The sequence below is a fragment of the Pelodiscus sinensis genome, chromosome 2 (assembly GCF_049634645.1).
Source record: "Pelodiscus sinensis isolate JC-2024 chromosome 2, ASM4963464v1, whole genome shotgun sequence".
NCBI classification, from domain to species: domain Eukaryota; kingdom Metazoa; phylum Chordata; order Testudines; family Trionychidae; genus Pelodiscus; species Pelodiscus sinensis.
Window position 1 is genome coordinate 178,561,496 of NC_134712.1, and position 19,802 is coordinate 178,581,297.

Here is a 19,802-nt window from a genome sequence, read left to right on the forward strand (position 1 = left end):
GAGGAGTGGGGCCAAACGAGCTGGTGGCAGGGAGGGGGTGGCAGGCTATGGGGTTGGTGGCAGGGAACCTTCCATGGTTCGATAAATTCCCTCATCCGAAACCTGTACTCCATATGTGGAGCTTTTCAGAGATACATATACACAACATAGATATGATCTAAACCACCTGAGTTGTTGTTGTTTTTTTTTAATCTATGACCAGTAATTTCAAAGTATCTTTTGAATTCATCATTCAGTTTTGTTTTAAATTAAAATTCATCTTTTTAAAGAAATGAGTTACAGTAATAATTCCAATAAATAAAAAAAGAAATTGTTACTACTGATGAGGAAAATCACAAATTCCTTGCATTCCACTGAGATCTCTTTCAACAGTAGAGAGAGTTGGTATTAAGAGAGCCTGGAAATTATCTTACTTTAAAAAATAACTTTAATTTGGCACTTCTAATTTTACTAATTAGAAAATTAGCTAATCTAATTGCAGATCAGACAAGCAGTGATAGGTCAAATATAATAACTCTTGCCTTTACTTGGTTGAGGAAATAATTCTGTTTAATTTTGCAGTGATCTTAATTCCATTTTGAATTAAACACTCATATTTTTCATCTTTGATTGCAGTTAATTATTATTAGAATTAACTTGTGATTTTAAGCCAGTTACTGGTTAAACCACAACACTTAACACAGGTCTCCGTAAGACGTATGCAAATGCTGTATTGAAATAGCAAAAATCCTAGAAACTACATAGTCCATGGGATATTTTTTCTCCAGATCCGAGATTCATATCATTTCAGACGAACATCCAAATACTTTAATACTACTATGAATTCTCTGGTCAAGAAATAAGGGTGGGTATCTTTCAAACACAAGTTTCCTTGTATCATTTTGATACTTCCTCTTTCAGGCTTAGCTGAAACCAGGAAGTGTGCAGATGTGTGAAAATTAAAATCAGAGGGGAAAAAAGAGGTACTAAAATGTATTCAAACCTCAGACAAGGATGAAGAAATGAACATGCATAGAATCTGAACTGTCCTCATCATTGGAGGTAGTTCCCCTAGCTCAGAGTGTAAGAAATCTGACTGGGCAGAGTAGGGGAAAGCTTGTGCAGCTTCTGCTTATGTTCTGCCTTTTCTAGAAAAACGGGAATTTGGTCAATCTGGCACCTTTCACGGGAACTTGTAAAAGAAACATTCATTACCAAAACTACAAAGATTTAAACCACAAAAGATTTTTCTGGTTTTCACTCTGACATCTTTTTACAACTTTTTAGCTCTATATCAGCTTTATCTAAATGAGGCCAGGATTGTATACCGATGAGCCCTATCTCAACAAAACATATGCCATCATTACATGTCTACACGGGCCTAATAGTCTGACAGTTTTTTAAAACTCAACTGTGAACTTGTTGGACACTGCATTTCTGGAGCTAGGTGGGAACACACATTCCAGTGCCCAGAATGCTCTTCAAGGCCCCAGTCCTAAAAGGCTTCCATATGGGCAGACCCCCCCCCCCATACTCACACGGTCTGATCACACTGATCCCTTTTCAGGATCCAAGTTTGTAGCCATTTCATTAGTGTGCTGGTGCCTTAGCTCCAGGTTAGAGTCCTCTGTGTGTGTGCAGCTCTTTCCAATGGTGTGTTTTGTAATCAAAAGTTTGGAATGGTTTCCATTTTCATTCTCTATCTTTTGCTAAGCTTATCATTTATTGTAAAATTGGAATTTTTCTAGACTGAGACATTGATTTATGTTATTATTTCATTCTCTGCACTACAAGCTGCCTTTTTATAGGAATATTTATACTTACAATTTCTTTTTCTCCACCTTTTCCATAGCAAGCCTCTCAGCCTCTAATTCTCCACAGTCCAGAATTTGAAGATGCTTTGGCTACTCTTTGTATTATGGTTGCACCTATGGCCCCGCACATTGCCTCAGAGCTATGGAAAGGTACTTACGTAAAATACTTTTTACTCTGATTGCCAAAAAAAAAAATAGTTGGGGAAATAATATCCAGGCAAGTTGCATAATTAAAACTCTGTAGTAAGTTTGCAAGAAGCATCTTACATATGATGCACTTCACAGACACTTAATAGCCTACAGACCAAGATCTGTCCTCCTCACAGTTACACACAACTTTCCCATCCCAGGGAGTTGGATTCAGTAATGTCCCCAGGCCTCTCATTCCCACTCATCCATATAATTCCCACACTAACCTGAGGCTTACAAATTGATCACTCTCCATTTTTCTGCTTGCATGATTTATTTCTATGGTCACATTGTACTTTTTCTGTGGAAGTGGTGTGATGGGTAAGGAGAAGGTTACATTTCTTTAAGTGAGAAGGGAGAAGAACCTTCCAAACCACTAGGGCTTGTGCAGGCATTCATGGAGGGAAAGACTGACAGCTGGGCCTAAGGAGGGAAACAGTCCTTCTAAAAGAAGGATTTGTCCAGAGAAATGGCCCCTGTTCCAGGTATTGAGTTTGAGCTAAGAGGACTACAGGGCTATGTGCCAAGCAACATGAAAGATTGTGGATTCACAGTACTATTGTTGTAACATTCCCTAGCAGCTAGGAACATGTTGTTGTGAGTTAACTTCTCTAGGGAGATAAAACCTTGCCTACGACTTACATCAACTGTGAACCTTAATATCTAACCCCTAAGTTGGCCTGGAAGGGTAACCATCAGTAGTGTGAGGGATGTACATACCAGAATTCAGAGGTTGGCAATCATATTAATGATATGTTGATAAAAGTGCCAAGAGATAGATGAGAAAATGGGAATGCATTCCCTGTTAAAATTGGCTATGATGGACTCTGTGACCTTAGCGTAGCATTTTATAGAACATTCAAGAGCAAAGTTTTGTCTGAAGAAGATAATCATCCTACATCTTCATGCTGTAGCTGATTGACTCAGAGCTAACAAGCACAAAAACAGTTTCCTTGCCTTGTCAAAAAAAAAATTAATTTTAATTTTAATTTTGTAATAGATTACATTCAACACAGTACTGTGCTGCATTTGCTTTTTTGTGGGGGAGAGATTCTGTGTTGCTGTCTGTTGGCTATCTTCTGGTTCGTAATGAGGTGAATGGTTGACTGTTCAGTTCATAACTCTGGTGTTCATAACTTGGAGGTACTACTGTAAACTGATTATTTTTCAATCACATGTGGCATTGAATACTGCCAGAGAAAAGATTATTTAAGAAAAAAATGAATTTTAGTTGATGGTTTACAGGCAATAGATATTGGAACATTTGTTATGTGGAAGTATTGTATTGCCTTTATAAATCTATAAAATTCCTTTTTCTATTGGTTTACAAAGGCTTTACTATAATTTTCACAATTTGATCTTCCAGTTGTTTAGGGGTTATATTATATCTGCATAATGGAGCCAGGAACCCTAACTATGGCCTCTGGGCAGTATTGAAATACAAATATTATTATTGAAGAAAGAATTATTAAATATGTTTGGTAAAATAATGAAGACTACCAACATGTCTTGTCTTGTATCTCTCTCTGGTCAAACATAGGACCTGACCCTGCAAAATATGAAATGCCTTTAGTTCTCATTTAAAGTCATTGGGAGTTGTAGATGTTCAGCATTTTTCAGGATCTGGCTTACATATGAGACTAGAAGATTTACCCAGCATTGCTTGGGTCCTTAACTCAATTAACTTTGGGGTTTTTTTTTTTTTTTGGAAAATAAATTAAAAACACATGCTTCATTTAAATTGTTACTCTGGGGTAGGGTTCAATATGCAGGCTGCCCCGGGGAAAGAGGACTACCCCAGCCCCCTCTCACCACAGCAGCTTAAGGCCAGGTGAGAAGAGCCTCTAAATGACTGCTGCAGCTCCAGGATCAGCTGGGGACTCCCCCGCTGACCTCGGGCTTCATGCGGTGCTGCCGCTTTGAAATGCTGTGTGCAGCTTGGGGACACATCAGCTGGCCCCAGGCTGCACGTGGCATTTTAAAGTGGCAGTGCTGCATGTAATCCGGGTCTGGCTCTGGGCTCCATGTGGCGCTGCACCTTTGTATTACTCCTACATATCCCCCACCCTTTGCTGCCTCTTTCTCATAGAGGGATTTGCTTATCGGATAGTTGACTAGACCTTTGCATCCCTAGTGCATGTTCATTAGCTGGGGCAGGTCCACGTTTGTCTTCCCCCTGCACTTCCCAGGCAGAGTGAGGAATGCTGCGCACTTTCCTCTCACTCTCTGATGAAGGGGAACAGCCAGGAATGTACAAATCAGGGAGGGTATGTCTAATCCAAACTAGCCTAATCCGAACTAGCTACTCCGTGCCACGTGTAGCCGCGCGGCATGGGGTTCGAACTAGCCAGGATTTAAAAATGGCAGCGCCCAGCTTATGCAAATGAAGCCCGGGAAATTCAAATCCCGGGCTTCATTTGCAAGTGCAATATGCCTACATTACCCCGCTAGTTCGAACTAGCGGGGTAGTGTAGACATACCCGGAGGGAAGTGAGCTTCAGCCCCTTCTCCTGCCCTCCCTAAAAGGCACCTGGTGGGTGGAAGGCTTGGTGCTGGGATAGTCCCAGATGGAAAAGAGGGGGGGCCTGCCCCCAGCTAGCTCTTTTCACCTGCCGCCTGATGATTCTGTCTCTTTTCTGTATGGTTTTATAAGAAGCAATCCCATTCCAGCCACATTCCATCTTCCTGGCCCAAGCAAACCCTTACTTTGCTTTAAGTTATGATGAGAGGAAACTGTATATTGAATTTGATGGTCCTAGCTCTAACTGTTTAGGTCAAAGGATTTCTTGGAAAAAATAAACAGACAGACAGACACAAATAGACAAACTTTCTAAAATAGTGGTTTTCAAACTTTTTTTCTCGTGACCCAGTTGAAGAAAATTGTTCATGGCCACAACCCAACATAATTATATCTTCTGACTAGAATTCAAGCTATGAGGTGGGGCCAGGAATGAGGGAGAAGGCTCAGGGCAGGGGATTGGAGCGCAGGCTTACTTCCAGTGGCTCCAGGTCAGCAGTGCTCCAGGGGTGCTAAGGCAGGTTTCCTGCTTGTCCATGCTGTTCCCCAGAAGCAGGTCTAGCTCCTAGGCAGAGATATGTAAGCAGTTCTGCACACTGTTCTCACTAGCATCCATTACCTCCCTTCGTCCAGCTCTTGTCGGCCAGGAAGCAGCCAACAGGAGTGGGGAGTGGTGCTCTAGGCAGGCACAGCACTTGGATACCCGAAGCCCCCACCTAGGAGCTGTACCTGTTGCTGGCCACTTCAGGGTGCAGCACAGTCACACTACAGCAAGCTGACCCAGTGCCTGACTTTCCAGGATCCACTACTGGGTCACGACCCAGACTTTGAAAACCACTGCTCTAAAATATATAGTAGATATAAATTGTGTTCCTTGGAGAGGATCCAACATTTGTTATTGCTCAATCCAAGACATCTGTGAAAAGTATCCATCTAGAGTAGAGCCAAGTTATTCAACAACAGGGAAGAGGGTTAATGTTCTCAAACATACAAGTCTGCATTCCTGGCCTTCTGAACCTTGGTGATCGGCAATTTAGGCATATTTATTCTTATCTTATTGTATAGGGAGGTAGGGGAGTTAAATTCTTGGATTATTTCAAGAACTATAGTTTTAAGATTTTAAAGACAGTCACACTGTGTCACTTGTATATGAGCATAATTTGTAAAGTTATAACTAATTCATGTTGACTGTATCTTTTACCTGATATTTATCTTTTACAGTTGTAATCATACCTACTGGACAAGAAGTGTTTAATAAGATTTTGAACTTGACACCTAAACATTGTTTTCACTAATTTTTTAGAAAAATGAAAAAATATTAAGATTTTTAAATCCTCCATTTTAAATCGTCCATTGTGTGCTTCAACTCTTCATCTGTAAAATAGGGATAATTCTGTCTGTGCTTTGGCTTTATCTATAAAATAGGAATGGCAGTGTTTTGTTTCTCCACTCTTTCTGTCTCCTGTGTGTTGCTTGTATTCCCTTCAAGACATGATCTCTGTCTCCTACTTTGTGTTTATATAGTACCTAGCATAGTTGAGTCCCATTTTAGCTGGAGGCACTATAATACAACAAATAATAATAAAGCTATATACAGTAAAACTCCAGTAGTCCAGCATCCAATTGTACGGCACTACTGATAGTCCAGCATCAAAATGGCAAGAGCCCAGTGAGTGAGCTTAGGCAACAAATGAGTGAGAAGGCAGCAGCAGCTGAACTGAGTGAAAAGGGTAAAAAAGGGTAAAAAAACCCTAAAACATTACAGTATATTGTATACAGTATGTACAATAAAAAGAGTTAAAACACTTTATATATGGTGTGTGTGTATATATATATATATATATATATATATATATATATATATATATATATATAAACCATTTTATAGTATCTCCTGATAATCCGTCATATCCAATAATCCAGCACCACCTAGGTCCCAAAGGTTCCAGATTATTGGAAGTCTACTGTATTTGTTATCAAACTCTTAATTTTGGCCCTAAAAATATCTGCTTCTATCCCTTAAACTTACTTCTGTTTCAGAAATGAATTTAAGAAGAATGTTCTTTCTAAAGATAGTCGGGCTAGTCTTAATAATTAAATAGATATTTTTCCTGTTGGTTAAGAACAACGTTGAACAGGAAAACTGATTCTTCTGTTTACCATGCATCATGTTACACTCCTCCTTTACTTGAACTACCTTTGAGAAGAAAGGATTTTGCTATATTAATAATATTTTGTAGCTAGGGAATATTTACCGGGTAATTAAATATACCTTACATTTAATGCATTACAACCTTTAAAAAAGAGCACAATTTGAGTGTTTTGCGTAGTATTTTACTGTGTACATAAGCCACTTTCCAGACTGTTACATTCTAATGGTATAATCTTATTAATCTTTTCGACTGCTTCTCATAACTCACTGTGGTAAGCATGGCAGAATGCTTTTTATATATAATTTCAACAGATATTGATTATTTTTAAGTTTTCACAGTTACAGGAAGTTATGGGTCAGACATCATTTATTTAAACATTGAGATTTAAAATATTAAAGCCTTATAAATATATAACTTTATTGTTAGTATCAAACATCAAAATATACAAAGTAAATATCCTTAAATCAATAATCTTCCAATAATTTCTCTAGTATCATTTTCCTTTCTTTGCCTATCTGTGCATTTCTGTGGATATTGAGGCAAATTATTTTTTGTCTGGGTATACATTGAAATTGAGGTGTTCCAACATTTGCCAATAAAAATCTAATCCTTTGAAGCAAGAATGAAGTGTGTAAGAAGAAATCGCAACAGAAAAATTGTGCTTTAAACTATCGTCATTATTTAATTTCAGTTGTACCAAGACTCTTCAATCGGGGCCCCCCTTGTGCTCAACACTATATACACACATCACAAAAAGACAGACCCTCCCCAAGAGAACTTACAATCTACATACATGACAAAAGACGGTAAGAAAAAACAACAGACAGAGAGAACACAAGCTAACATGGAAACAGGTGTAGTTAGTGTGATGAGATTGGTCACAGCACACCAACATCCTAGCTATTGTCAAGTGTTTTGTAGACATCACAACAGAGGTGATTTCTTATGATCCAATAACAAACCACTCACAATCAGGACTCTTGGTTTGATGTCACAGGATCCCTCTGGTGTAATATTTAGCCTTGTATGAGGGTAAGTCAAAAAGTATCCGCAATATATTTATTAAAATTAACACAACAGCAATACAGAACTCTTAAGTGTATCATTTTTCAACATAGTTCCCCTGCTTTTCAACACAGCGTCGCACAAGCTTTTGTATGCCTTCAGAAAAAAATGTTTTCAGCCAGGGCGGCAAGTCATGTATGCACCGCCTCCTTCAAATCATGATTGCTGGCAAAACAACGGCCTCTTAAAGCATCTTTGAGGGGTCTCTCTGATGTTTGCTCTCTGGCTCATAGTGGTGGATCCACGTGTCATCACCAGTGACAATGCGACTCAAAAAAGCTTCACCTTCCTCATGATACCAGTTCAAAAGGTGGTTACAGATGTCTAAACAGTTACGTATGTGCTGTTCCTTAAGTTGTTTGGGATCCCACCTTGCAAAACTTTACTGAAGCGAAGTTTGTGGTGGATTTCACAGGCAGACCAGTGACTAATTTGCAGTTGGTTTGCCACTTCGACAGTCACGCGCCTGTTTTCGAGCATCAGCGCGCAGACTTGTTCAATGTTCCTTTCAGTAGTCGATGTGGATGGGCGCCCTGATCGTTCTTCGTCAGTGATACTTGTTCGGCCATTTTTGAACATGTCAATCCATTTGTACACGCTTTGCTGCGGCAAAACACTGTCACCGTACTGTGCTGATAGTCTTCGATGAATTTCCGCACCTCTTATACCTTCAGCCCACAAAAATCAAATCACTGCACACTGCTCTTCTTTGGTGCATGTGGTAAGCAGAGCGGCCATGTTGACCCCACTAGTGGTGAAAGACATCTGAACAGTCAAGGCCAAATATGTCACTACAATATAGGGAGGTTCCGTGCTTATGGTTGCACACTAATTCAGCAGTTGGGCCAATTGCAAAAACAAAAATGAACACTTTGCGGATACTTTTTGACTTACCCTTGTAATATAACCCTTTTAAAATAGATTATAATGCACAAGAAAGGAACATTTTTGTAAACTAGAATGAAAACTCAATAATTTCTGCACATTGGTGATTGAAAGTTACTTTATTTGTTTGGTGCCATATGAAAATGTGACCATTTTGTTTATATATTTCAAGCAGAACTTTAGCTAAGCAAAGAAACATACATTTTTCCAGTTTGAATAAAGGGAAAGACTGTTTGAATGCAGTCTGATAAATTTATTAACTTTCATCAGTGGCAGAATAACAACTGAGTAGTTACGGTGCTTTGATATTTTTGTATCTTACTTTTTTGGGAAGTAGCCCTTTCTCCAGCTTAGGGCAGGGACTATTACTAGTGTCTCTGATGTGTCATCTTAACTCTGTTACACAGTACATGCTGTGCCATGCAAAAAAAAAAATTAATATAGCCCCTCAATGTGGGAAGAGTTCATCAGGCTGACATACATTTTGGCAGTCTGTGAACACTAACAGGATGAGGAAATCTATTTCCTTCCTGAAACCTTGTATCTGAGGAATATACATGCACCACTGCTAAATTTGAGATTCTTTTTGTGTAGTTGTGTTTGCCCAGTATTTAATCATGCAGGCAATGGTTGTGTAGTTGCTTGTTTTGAGAAGTTTCATTTGTGCTAGACCTGAAAAGATGAAAGCACCATGTGAAAGATACTGGTTAAACAAGCATGGTCACTTCATCCATTTTTTATGATTTATTGACATTGATAATGAGTACTGGTATTTATGATGTCATAATTGTCTTGGCAACAAATTAACAGTCATTACAATAGTCTCATTCTTGAAATCCTGATTCAGTTTTAACTCAGTCCTTGTTTAGGGAAAACCACCACTGGCTGCTGTCAGAGTTTTATCTGAAGAATAAGGGCTAAGTAAAAATTACACTAAAATTACTTAAAGAAAAGGTAATTTTGCTTTGTACTTGCACAAACCACATACTTAACAATTTTGATATTTTTGGTCTTCCTCATCTGAACTCTGCTCTTTGTAGAGCTTTCTTGACAGATTGTGATGCTCTGTACATGCCCTTGAAGAGTCTCCGAGAAGTACCAGGCACAATACTCAGAGAGAGAGAGTGGTGAGGAGTTGTAGAGCTAGAGAAGAGGGTTTCTGAGTCATTTATCCTGTGCAGGAAAGAATGACTCAGGATGGCCTAGGACAATGTACCTCACAAGCCAGGTCAATAATAGTAATTGTGCAAAGCTAGTGTAGGTGCAGTGTGAAATGTTTTTAATTTAGCAATACACTTGTTTTTTCATGGCTCACAAAACCTGAAGGCCTTTGAGTACATTATCTATGTCCTCTCAAAAATCTAAAAGCAGAAACTCCACTATGCAACATGGCCCAATATCAAAATAATCCTGATCCAGTATACAATCCCATACCACCAGTTTCTTGTCAAGCCAAAAATAATAAATCTGCATGAACTTGAGAAAGAAAAGCTATGGTCAGCCATGGTCAGAAAGATAGACTTGGAATAAGCTAAATGGGAGAGCATTCCAAAACTCTGGCTCTAGAGGCCTACACCTCTGTTGGGTGTTCATGGATTCCTGCTGTGCGACATACATGGGAGTCCCCCCATGGGACTATATTCAGCTAAGGTTAGCTTTGGATATCCACTTGTGTAGTACTACGGGTTGGACCTCTTTGGTCCAGCACCCTGGGGACCTAACCGGTCCAGATGAAGGATTTTTGCCAGACCAGAGAAGGTCATTTCTGCCCCCACTCTCTGCCCCCACTCTCCCAGCCCTAGTGGCAACTCGCTGTCCTGCAAGGGTCCCAGCCCTCCACCAGGAACCTGGTCCTGGAGCATTTGTGGTCCTGCCGGACCATGGATGTTGTCCCAGTTTAGAGAGGTTCAACTTATATTGCACAGTTTTCTTCCTAGCTGTTTGGAAACTATGATAGTCACTTAATATCTCAGCTGTTGCATATCCCGTGTGGTCTACAGCTATGCCAAATGTGTATCCTGATATTCCCCTGGTTTGATTTTATGTAATGGGAAAATCATGTGATCACAGTACACTGGAATTAATTGTAGAGATGAATAGCATACTGATAAAACATGAAAATCTGCTAAATATTGTTAATGGCTGTACAGAGCTTCTTGAGAACACTTCATTTGTCCGTGTAATGATATTGTACTCAATTCAGGCTCCCATTATTTTGTCTCTGCCAAACCCAGAGATTGCTAATATAACTCTTGAATAACAAATACTTGCATCACATTTGTTTATGATCACCCTGCGCTGATCCTTCTAATATTTCCATTTCTGCCTAAAACCCCCTTGCCTTAAACTCTGGCCACACCCCTCCACTGGCTTTTTCTCACCACCCATGTTACATTCAATCATTCCTCTTCCATCTCTCCATAGCTCTACCATTTGCTTCTCTGTCTCTGCATACTTCTTTTGACTCCTCTCCCTCCCTCATCCCACGCTACATGCCTCTTTGACCTTATGTATACTAGAAACATTTGTACTCATTTGCCAGCACCAGTGCAGCTTTAGTGCTGCTGGAAAAGTATGGTTACAGTTTTTTTTTGGTTTAATTGCATCCATTGTTTTCATGTGGCCCTGTAAGATTGCAACAACTATGCAAATGTGATTTGTGAACTGCCATGCTTCCCCTTTCCCTCCTCAAATACATTTTATGTAACCAATAATATGTAATTTCTCTACCAAAAAAACAATATTTTATGGGAAGTATTATTCTTGTGATATTCACATGACTTTCACACTACTAATCAAAGCATTTGCCTGATTTTGCTGCTGTAAATCATGTCTTCCCTTCACCATAATCCACTCTTTCATACTCACCAGTGTTTGTTTCCACCTTTTACAGTGTTGCATTTTAACTTGAATCATAGGCCCATAAGCAAGACCAAAGTAATAGTTTCAAAAGATAATTCTGGTAATAGGGTCAAATCATTTTCATATAGTACAGCAGAATGCGTTATTTCAAAAGGAGGCTGTTGATTTGTTCTGAAATTATGTAATAAATGGTGATAGCATTGCCTGTGTTCTGGAGATTACAGAATGTGAATTAAGACAGGAAACCAACTAGGCAGGCATGTGAAACCTTCATTTTGGTTTCCTGTCTAATGCATTTTCTGAAACCAGCCCTGTTGATATTTTTTTCAAATTTTTTTAAATATAGGTGGGCTTAATCTTTGTAACTGGTGACACGTCTTGTAGCAAAAGAATCATTAAAAAAGACTAACACGGCTACCCCTCTGATAATTAAAAAAGAGTGACACTTTTCACTTCATTAATATTCTGGATTGACTGAAGAATATTTTCTTTTTGCTTTTTTATGAGATGATGAGTGACCCAGTTTCTGCCCCTTTGGTGTTGTCTCTCACCTTTAGAAGATACTTTTGCAATAGTGTGAAGAATCCATTTAAACAGGAAAATAAGGAGTGGCCTGTGTGCATGCTTTTCCTCACGGCATGTGATCATTTGGAAAGAAGTGAGCTCATCTCTGCATGCAAAAGCCAAAAGGAGATGAATCTGTAGCAGCTTTTTTTTTTTTTTTTAAGTCAATGGGAAAATGAATCTTCACTTTGAAGATTTCTGCTCTTTGATTTCTTCAGTTTTGCTTTCTTGGTTTCAGTACTCCTGTCACAGAAAAAGCCATACCCCCAATAAAGCATTTTGTCAGATATTTACTTAACAAGATTGGAGCCTCTATTGTCACACTTAGGAAATGCTTGCATAGCTTGTGATCAGAAATAACTCCCACCAATCCACCCCCTTTCTGAGTCATTAAGGAAATAGCTAGCGTATCCATGTCACTTAGAGAAATGGCTTGACTGCAACTTCTTCTGACTTTAATTTTAAGAGAGTTAAACTGTACCTCTCCTTTCATTTGCTTTTATTTGGTACGTTTGCCTGACCTCTAACTATTATGATAAATATATTTGTTATTCCTGGAATACCATGGATTCTCTTTTTGTCTCTATGAAATGCTTTTTTTTCTTCCTTTTTTTAAAATTGCTTCATAAGCTGATTCTGAGCAAATCTCTTAGGGCTATACTTCTTAGACCATTGTTTTTCCTTATTCTATTGTTTGAGTCACTGAAAACGCATATATGTGTTTGACTTTTTTTCCCTCTTGAGTTTGTAACTGTATGTTGACAAGATATGCACATTTTCAACTACACGTCTGGTCAGTTGCTGTGGATTTGCAATTCTGATTTGAATTTTAGTTTAAAAAAATATTTAGAATTGTGTTCTCATTGAAATACATAATGTATTTGTAAGTGGAAAATTACTTGATTTTATAAGAAACAAATAATTACAGTGACAATTGGCAGCATCAGTTTCATTTTCAGATATTTTTGTAGATGTTCAAGTTCATTTCATCACACAACAGGAGTAAATTAAGTATTTTTATTTCCATATTTAAGAATAAAGTCTGTCTGATAAGTAGTATTTATAGAAAGTTAACCTGTAGCAATAGACAAAATGAAAATGTAACACATTTCAGGCAGTGTGAAAGAGTGCAATAATGTTTATACTTAAATTCTATAGAGCCTTTTATTTGAGAGTGTCAGAACACTTTGCAGACATCTGTTACACAGCCTTGCAAATAGTCGAATACGACATCTTATAGAAATAGGGAAATGAGGGTTAGTGATTTAAATGTGAAAAGTATCATATTGAATACATTATGTGAGATTGAGATTAAACTGTGATTATGTAAGAAGAAGGTGCAGTCTTGAAGAGTGTAGAAAATTGACTGGCTGTAAGATTAAAGTCTGTTGTGTGTAACAATGTAGCATCAATTTGAATTAAAACAGAGTAAGAGCTGGCCTTCTATATCTGTGCCTTATGGCAAAGTAGCAAAGGTTTTGGAAATCTAACCATAATCTGAAAAACATTCACATTTGAATCCCTAAATATTATATAAAACAGTCCCTTTCAAAGTTCTGAATACGGTATATCTTTCTGATTGTAATATGCAAAACTAAACCATATTATTTCCTCCCAGTGAATTAGCTTTCAACAAGGTTTAAATTAAATAATCTTTTGACATATTCATCTTTATGAAACTCAAAAGATTTATTGTTTTGGTTAAAGTATGATCAGCAGTTGATCAATTTTATGTTGTAGGTTTGGCACATGTGCAGAATAAACTTTGTATGCATTATAAATGGGATGACGATGTGCTGCATCAGTCTTGGCCTGAAGTGGACCCAGAATACCTTCAACAACCAGATATCATAGAGATGTCTGTTCTGGTAAGAGTTTACAAGCTGAGTTTCATTAGTGGTCAGTAAATACATTACTAGCTTACGTGCTGTTGTTTTTGTTCTTGAGCACCATAGTTGACGTCTTATGTTGCTGATTGACTCAAGAAAGAACGAAAGCTGGATAATTCAGAATTCTGCTGAGATGAAAAAGAGAAGTGGTGATAGGAGATAAACCAAGAATAAAAAATATGAAGTTAACTGTATGACTGTGGTACGTCTACACTGCACACTTATTTTGAAATAGCAACAGTAAAGTGTCTACACACATCTTATTTTTAAATTGAAATTGGCATTGTTCCTCATAAAATGAGGCTTACATATTTTGGAATAAGCCATCCATTATTTCAAGATTATTTTGAATAACAGAATGGCTGTGTAGATGCTCGCATTGTTATTTTGAAATAACGCTAGTTATCGCGAAAAAACGGTGCAGTGTAGATGCACCCTAAGAGATTTGGCTTATGCAAGAGCAAAGCTGAGTGCATCTGAATCAGAAACTATGAACATAGTACTAGCTATGGGACCCCTACATATTTTTAATCTATTAGTCCATTGATGTTGTATCTATACAAAAAGTATGTAATTACAGGCAAAACTGACCACACTGCCTATGGTTAAACTGAATACAAATATCTAAAAACCTCACTAGATATAATTTAGGATTGAGGTTGATTTCATTTATTATCTTCAGAAGTAACATACACATCTGACAGCTTTTATGGTTCTGAATCTTTTAGTTTTAAATTGCGAGGAGGAGGTCAGGAGGGATGTCCACTCTCCTCCCTTTATCTGTTTTATTGGCTGAAATGATCTGCAATGATGAAATGAGGAAAGGTATCCGAAGGGGCCTATTCTATAATTTTAAATAAATCTCTAGGTAGATGTTATTTTGCAGTACTGTATGATTTTGCCATGCTGAAAGAGAGCCAGGATGGAAGTTGTTTTGTAAAGCAGGCAAACAAAGGAAAGCATTACCTTTATGGGGGATGAGTTCCTAGCAGTTGCTCCTAGCTTTGTGGATAATCATCTTGTTAATAAACGGATGTCTATTTTTATAAAATTAGTTTAAGTTTAATCTCTTTTGGAGGTATCTCTTCTGTCCCAATTTTTATTGTAAAATTATGTTGTGGTTTAATATCTATAGTTTATCATTCAACGACAAAGCAAAACTCTGAAGCAGATCATCTAAAATGTCCATCTGCCACAGTTAGGTCTGCTATCTCCTTGTTCAGCTTGTGCAGTTCTCAAACATTTAATATACCACTGTTGTATATTCTGCTGATATTAGAAACCTTCAGTAAGGAGAACTTCATATTGCCATTCTTTCAAGTTACTATAAGCCTATATTGTGAATCAGTCACTCTCCTTTGGGGGTTATTTTTTTTCTTTCTAGCCAAGAATCTCTGCCTCAAAGAAAGAGATAAAGGTTTGGTACCATTCTTTCCTACAAGTATAACAGAGTAGATTGAAGTGTAGCTATGAAGTCCTTAGGACTGAAGTTACTAAACTGGTCCATTCTTGATATCATGTCTCTGTTTTCCAGATCAATAACAAAGCTTTTGGCAAAGTTAGTATGCCTCGCCGAGTAGCCCAGAATGCTGAGGAAGTCCATGAACTTGTTCTTCAGAGTGAGCTGGGAATCAAACACCTCCAAGGACGTGCTATCAAAAAGACTTTTCTGTCTCCAAGAACTACCCTCATCAACTTCCTACTGCAAGAATAATGGGAAAATGTGTTGTCTAAAGCTGCTAGCCCAGGAGTGGCTGATGGAATGCACCAACATGAAGCTCATTGAAAATACCAATCATGTTTATATAAATCTATGATTCTATGAAATCTATTTCACAATGGAGAAACCAGAAAAATCTTTACTGGACAAAACTGTACTGCTGCTGTTCTTGTCAAGTCAGTCTTCATTTAAACATAGAAAAAAACCAAGGTATTGGGGTTTCCTGTTTGATCGGTGATGGAAGCTATTTCACCATATTGTCAGGCTAAGCCAGGATGCTACAGGAAGCAGCAGTATAAGGAAAAGGAGGCAAAAGAACAAAAGAAGGGTGATTTGGGAGAAATATCTGAACCTGCAGTTAAGAGGGCATTAGAAATGGGCACAACCTACAATGTCATCAGTATTCAAGTGTCTTACAGTTCATGGGTATCTGGGCCAATCTCTAAACTGCATCTTACTAGGAAATTGATTTGGCTTCTGTCCATATAAGTAAATGTGATTGAAGAGCCAAACTACTGTAGTGAGTACTTGCTACCCAACTTGTTCAATAAGCCATAATTGAATCATGAGCTGTTGCCTCTGCTTCCTAGATAGGGATCACATTTGGGTTTACTAATATGAAATACCATTTTTCCTGATTCATATTTTTGGAGCCATGTAGTGTTCTTAGGAATCAATTAGCACTATATTGTGGCTAGGGTAATGTAGCCACTAGGATGGATGCTCCCTTACACAGCCTTGCTAGTGCACTTTGGGCATGTTTGACAGCCAAATTAAGACTATAACAAAATACTTTTTGTATATTCTGGTTTAATAGTGTCCTTTATGCTGTATTGTTTCCATCAGGTCACATTTGTCTTTTTCAACTTTCACAAACTATGGAAAGATTCTTCTGAACAGACTAGAATAGAATTTGTTTTTTACACATAGCATGTCTCAGAGCGCTACAGAGGCACTGTAAAAAAGGATGACTTAGATACAATAATGTAGAGCAGGTGAAGGCAAACATAGCATTCTTTTTTGGTTCATCATGAGCTCTCATATTAGAACCCAATTGGCAACTCTTGTTTTTCTGTGGTTTTCATTATGTGCAAATAAAGTTATGTTCCTAAAGTCAATGAGATTGTTTCATAAAACACAGAGTGATTCTCATGAACTGGTTGAGCCATTTTTTTATATAGTACATCACTTGTTATATGCACAAGGAAATGTTAATGAAGGAAGAGGAGGAATTTGCAGTCCTTTGGAAGGGTTTTCTTAAAAAAGAAAATTATAGGCTTTACTGTACGATGACCTTTGTTCTTTACAGGCAGTGAATCAAGTAGCCATATAAAACAGCCACACAGGAGGCATCTTTGCAGCTAGAAAACCAGCCAAAAAAATAAATCAGCTAGCCAAATAAAAAGGTCTGTCAACCCGGGAGCCATTTCAACCAGTCTGTCTCCTAAACTGAAAAGAAACCAGAAAAGTCATGCTGCTCCGTAGTCATAAACAAGTTCATTGCCTAGTCAGTCACCCAAGCAGCTAGAAGCCAGAGATAGATTCAGTTAGAGCCCCACTGCTTCCAGCCTTAAAAGACAGACCAGCCTTAGCAAACAGAATGTGGGGCTGAGTTTTCAATTCCAGAAATTAACTCTCCTGGTTCCCAGCCACTTGGTCTGGCTGTTGGACCAGAGTGACCAACAGTCCTCTGCAACACAGAAACACCAATTAAATATGGCACAGCTGGCATATTTACAATTTATGTAATTCTTTAAAAAACCTGGCCATAAAGAAATGTATCTAGCCAGGTATTCAAACATAGGGTTCAGTTGAAAATTAATTCCAGTCTAATATACACATTGCTATAAATTCTTAAAACTCTGTTCAGTTGCCTCTATAAGGACTAATAAAGAAGTTTTTAAAACTATCATTTAGAACTCCTAGCACAGTTTTGCTTGCAAATATTTACAAAGTCCCTTAGGCAACAATTTTGACAAGGTTTTCATGGAGGTAGGAGGTATTAGAAACTGTCCTCATTTACTAGGAGGAAGAAAGATGCAGTAAGCTCAACAGATCTGTGCCTTTTAATGAAAGCTGCAGTTACTGCCAGCTTGAGCAGCAGAGCACAGTAAATATTGCTGTTAGCACAGGAGTGCTTTCAGGATAAAGTAGTAAACTGTATATTTCACATTGTAATGCATACACGTATAATAGAGGGAAAATGTGTTCCTTATCTTTAAAAAAAATCAGTATTGCCAGTTATGAAAGAGTATGTTAGAAGTCACTGCTGCACGTTTATAGTGAGTCACACCTTGGTTCCTAGTGGGATCTAGAAAGATGGTAGGATAAAGTTCTGAAAAAATAAGTAGGGAAGAGATGAAGATGTGAAAAGCTTAACATAGCTTAATTCCTTATTGAGCATGTATTTGAAAGGTGGTACAGCTGTCAGCTGAGGAGTTTTGTATTTGGCCTATGACAGTTGTTGAAACGTTTCATAAAGTTGACATGCTTCTGACCACTACCATTTTATTTGTCTTATGGCTGTTGTGAATCACAATGTTGTTTCTATATTAATATGCCTAGACTAGGCTGATATTGATGACAACAGTCTGCCAAGCGGTATTTTACTGGTCTAAATTAACTCTTTTGTGGTATTTATTTATTAGCATTTCCTAACCCAAATCTCCTAGAGCGAGGTGTGAGAGGAATGCATGGAATGCAAATACTTTCCCCTCACTCCCTGATAGTCTGGGGAACAGGATGAAAAATAAGCCTCGTCCTGGAGCGCACAGCTGCTGCTCCCTCTACCCTCCTGAAATGGCACCCTTGGGGTGGATCATGTGAATGGCACACTATTAGGAATACCATATCTCTTTAAGTGTATATGACTATCATTATTCCATGCAAGTGATGAACGAAATAAAGCATGGTTATTGGGAGAGTAGCTGTACCCCATGAGAGATACATGCAGTCTATAACAACCAAATAGAAAAGTGACACTTCCAGGAAACATTTCAGTTTTCTGCTGCTTAATAAGAAACCCGTACAAGAACAAGTGGCCATTCAGTGACATTAGAACACAGCAAATTTCAACACTGATAAAAACATTGCATAAAATTAGACCATGGAACTCATTGCCCCAAGATATCGCCGAGGCCACTAATTCAGTGGACTAAAAAAAACCTGGACGTTTATATGGATAATAAATTTGAAGTAACTGTACTATGGATTGAAAACAAAAGTTTGAAAACGATGCAGTCAGAGAAACGTAGGCTTGGAGGGGACCTCAAGAAGTCATCTAGTAGTCCATTCACCTGTACTGAGGCATGGTTAAGTATACCCAGCCCTAGTCCCTGGTGATGAAAGGTATAAAAACAGCTTCCGACAAAAGTGTCAGGAAGAAATTTCCCCTGTAAGTAAACTATTTATAAAAATGTTTCTTGTGCTTTCCTCTGACGTATCTGCTGTTGGTCCTTGGCAGCTGATATAGAACTAGATGGACCACAGCCTGATCCTATCAGGCAGGTTCTGTGTTTCTAAAGAATTAACTTTTGAGTTGCAAAAAAGTTACACTCCCCTTATATCCAAAATCCCCCTCCCTCTCACTTCTACCCAAGAAAAGTTTTACCACCAAAAAGGGAGAAGAGTCAGAGATTTCACGAAGTCCAGTAGGCCTTTGCTGTTGATTTTATGTGGAAGGTGCTCAGATACTGCAGTAACAGACGGCTGTATAAAACCCACAGATAGATTAAATAATATTTAAGCATATTTATTAAACATGGTTGTATGGCTAGTATGATCGGGGGAGTCAAATACTTTGTTTTAGAATGAGGATAAGGCAACATGGTTTAAAAACATATTAGAGAAATCTGTTACAGACCTTGATTGTGAGCTTACTCGATTCTGTAAACATGCCTCAGCCACACTTCAAACAAAAATCTATGCTAGAACACTCTTGAGAATGTGCTTATTTTTCCAGGTCTCTCAGATTAATCCAGAAAGAGATCTGATTGAAAAGCTAAAGCATTTCACTCTTATTTATTAGCTTTTTTAACATTGCCTCAGAACCAAAACACCTGGCTAGCACCGTTTTTTATTTGCCTTATAAAGAACTTTTTTCTCCTTCCCACTGGAGGAATTCTGCCTATTATGACGCTCATAAAGTGCAAGTCTTTGTGTCTG

General features: G+C 38.1%; 1 protein-coding gene across 1 annotated transcript in view; it reads left to right on the top strand.

Annotated features, from left to right (window-relative positions):
• Positions 1-16,756, top strand: part of LARS2 (leucyl-tRNA synthetase 2, mitochondrial) — a 116,456-nt gene extending 99,700 nt beyond the window's left edge. The window contains exons 19-21 of the mRNA XM_075921874.1: positions 1,832-1,943; positions 13,770-13,897; positions 15,453-16,756. Of these exons, the coding sequence (XP_075777989.1) occupies positions 1,832-1,943; positions 13,770-13,897; positions 15,453-15,632 (420 nt within the window). The 3' untranslated portion in view covers positions 15,633-16,756. The remainder of the gene's footprint in view (positions 1-1,831; positions 1,944-13,769; positions 13,898-15,452) is intronic.
• Positions 16,757-19,802: the final 3,046 nt, after the last annotated feature.